Source organism: Vigna radiata, chromosome 2 (genome assembly GCF_000741045.1).
Source record: "Vigna radiata var. radiata cultivar VC1973A chromosome 2, Vradiata_ver6, whole genome shotgun sequence".
NCBI lineage: Eukaryota > Viridiplantae > Streptophyta > Magnoliopsida > Fabales > Fabaceae > Vigna > Vigna radiata.
The window spans coordinates 6,765,550-6,768,992 of NC_028352.1; the positions used below are offsets into that span (position 1 = coordinate 6,765,550).

Here is a 3,443-nt window from a genome sequence, read left to right on the forward strand (position 1 = left end):
TGGTGTAGCAGTGTTTTTTGGCTTTTTCCATTCTTTTACAAAAGCTCTTGTTTCTTTCTTTTGGCAAAGGCAGACAAAAACCAAGGGGGTTTTGAGTGCAGGGTAGTGTGGTGAGTGGTCTTGGATAGCATCATCATCGCCAAAGAAATATGCCATGCATAAAACCAATGCATTGTCATCATGATCCTCCACGTTTTCACTCAGCATCATGTAGCACATGCAACCCAACGCCAAGGGGATACAACAACTTTTGTGCACGGATAAATGCAGATCCATTAAAAATGCACTTGTCATTCTTAACAATCATTATAAACCAGTGTTTTATGTTAATTAACAGTAGCAGATGGTCACCACCATCATTAAGGATGTACATTGCTTTTGAAACCTGAGTCACATGTGCTTGAAAAATAGAACCCATTACTGAAATGGTAGTGGAGAATAATGAGATGTTTCAATCGAATTACAATTCTGTGAAGAGAAGTTATGCAGGGCGAAGAAGGCGAGGAGAGCAGCAGCATTGGAAAGCAACGAAAGAGCCAAATTGAAAAGCGGGGAAGGAAAAGAGCAGTTAACATATGGGACAAATGATAAAAGTGGGAAAAGGACAGAGTTTAAAGCAACTAACGACCCTGCTTCGAGGCAATGCCATGGCCAATGCTGTAGCAGTGGACAAATTATAAAGGTTGAAAAAATTAAAATAAAGAACGCTCAAAAAACTTGTAGGGATAAGCGTCAGAACTAATGAGGGCACCAAACACCTCATCTCAGCGACGAAGGACACCTAATAAGGACATGTACGTGCCAGCCCCTTTTCTGACCACCCTCCAAAATCTATTTACAATCATTGGTTTTTTTAAGTTTTTAGACAAAAATTAGTTTATTATTACGTATCTAGATAATTTTTCTCTAAAAGTTAAAAAAACCTACCATCATTAAATTATCAAGAAATTTGGCACCAACTTCGTTCCAATACACGGCATAGAACAAAATCAAATTTGAAATAGATTCCAATTTGCATCTTATTATTTACATTATGCATAAAGTGACAGTAACAAATTCTGAAAGTGGCATTGCCATTTGAAAATATATCATCCGTATTGGTTAACTAATCACATCAAAATCACAAACAAAACATCTCAAAGTTCTCGTGGAATTCTAAAAGCCAAAATTGAAATAAAGAATAGAAACAGTCTACACTATAGCCTCTAGTCTATAACCCTGGCTGGCCAACTGGCCAAGACAATCCACCACCATCGTCATTATCATCATCCATCACCACCACCCAGTTGAATGAAATCAACCTCTGACACCTCGCTCACATGACAGAACAGGCATTCGGGTTCTCGTCACTGAAAATTTGTGGTGGTGGTGCATGCATGTGAAAGTGCATCTGCTCCGGGTACACTGGCACATAGCTATAACCACCACTATTTCCGTGTCCATAACCATAACCAAAGCCAAAAGCAGGTTGTGGCAAATACTCCATTCTGCTGTAATCTATTTTCTCTATTACCCCTTCGTTACTGTCTCCTTCTCCACCACCACCACCACCACCCTTCTTCTTCTTCCCCGATCCTTCCTTGTCCTTTTCTCCTTCCTTGTCACCATCCTTCTCTTTCTTCGGAGGGACCACCAAAACCTGCCTCCTCAGCTTCTCCATTAGATTCTCCGCCAGAGCCTTAACATCCATTGTCCCTTTCACAGTCACCGTTTCCTTTTCCTTGTCTATAGCCATCTCTTTCACTCCTACATCATGTCCACAACCAATTAGCCAAACCAAGAGACAAATCAAAACCATACGCAAAAGGGAATGATAAAGAAAACCAAGTAACCAACCTTTGGTTTTCAGCACAGTCTTGCCAATCCTGTCCAAGCAACCCTGGCAATGCAGTGCCATCTTCAGAACCGCGGTAGTCACCTGATAATTAAATTAAGCAAAATTAACGACAAACGACAGATAAATTCATAAATTAAACAAATAATAATAATAATAATAATCAACAGAGATCACCAAACAGTGTCGAAACAAATTATGAAATTAAAATAAAATATCCCAGGCTGGCAGTGGCAGAGAGAGTAAAATAAAATAAAATTTGAAAAGGTTGGGACCAGAAATGAAGGAACGAATGAAAGAACGAACCTCTTTGTCCTTGTTTTTCTTGTCCTCGGTTTTGTTGTTGGCTTTGGCGTCTTTATTCTCCTCCTTTTCCTTCTTCGGCTGCGGAGACACGATTTCCACCTTCTTCTTCATCTTCTCCGCCAGGTTGTCCCTCACCTTCACGGGGTCAAGTTTCCCGGTCACCGTTACCTTCCCGGCGTCGCTCTCCGCCTGCACCGTCTCCACACCTTCAACAGCAAGCAAAAAAGCTTAAAAACACATCAATTAAGCAAACAGGACGGAGCAAGTAACCTCGGAGGAAGGGAAAAAAACCTTGGAGAGAACGGAGGTGGCGAGTGATTTTGGAAGCGCAACCGTCGCAGTGGAAGTCGATCTTCAAAACGACGGTTGTGGTGCCGTCCTCGTTCTCCTTGTTGCCATTTCCACCACCTGACTTCTTCTTCTGCAACACCAACAACACAGGTTAGTTACCATTGGCAACAACGTAACAGAGCGAAGGAAAGCAGCGAGTGAGAGTAAGTTACCGCGCCCATGATCGTGTTTGTGTGTGTGCGTGAGAGAGAGTAGCGAGTGAATGTTGGTTTGGTAGTGGTAAGTGTGAGTCTTTAATATGGGTCTGTGTGGGTATTTATAGAGGAAGCAATAACTATGCACATGGTGCGTGTTTATGATGTGGGTGAGTGGGACCCATTGTTGAAGTGTTTCCTTCTTTCACAAGGAGCTTGGTTTAATTATGTTGACCGGACCAAGAAACTTCTTCCCTCTTGCCAAGCAAGCGTATGCTTCCTTCATTCAATTGGGCTGGGCCTATCCCAATGGACCCTCTGCAATTATACCTCCCCTCTTAATTTTCCCAACTTCTTTTTCTATTTTTGCTGCCATTTCTTTTTCTCGTAATATAAAAGCTTTTAATAACAATAATAATACGTGTCATTTTCTCATTAAATATACTACTCTCGTCGCTGAACAATTTCTCTAGCTACCCAGGTTTTACTTGTAAGCGTGTGCGGCGTATTAATAACATCAAACAACTTTCATCCCCATGTACACGTTATATACGTTTTAAATAATAATAAGTCACCAAAATAAATTTATTTTAGTAAAAGTACAACAAAAAAATTATTTACCTCAAATAAGAAATAGTTCATCAGATTTTTTTTTATTTTTTTTTTATTTTCATTCCATTGATATTGGTTGGTGTAGAGTTGATAGCCTAATTACAATTTACACTGTGCAACAGAGTCTACTATTCAGTATTTCTTAAATGTGATTCGGGCCATGGGCCCTCTACTTGTTGGGTTTGATCTAGATCCACTCAGTAATA

General features: G+C 40.3%; 1 protein-coding gene across 1 annotated transcript; it reads right to left on the reverse strand.

Moving 5' to 3' along the window:
* Positions 1-1,059: 1,059 nt before the first annotated feature.
* On the reverse strand, positions 1,060-2,737 carry LOC106776892 (heavy metal-associated isoprenylated plant protein 3). Its single transcript, XM_014664373.2, has 5 exons — positions 2,644-2,737; positions 2,432-2,561; positions 2,141-2,346; positions 1,837-1,918; positions 1,060-1,746 (listed from the first exon to the last, which is right to left on the reverse strand). The coding sequence occupies exons 1-5, from the start codon at positions 2,650-2,652 to the stop codon at positions 1,316-1,318; spliced, it is 858 nt and encodes a 285-aa protein (XP_014519859.1). The 5' UTR covers positions 2,653-2,737; the 3' UTR covers positions 1,060-1,315.
* Positions 2,738-3,443: the final 706 nt, after the last annotated feature.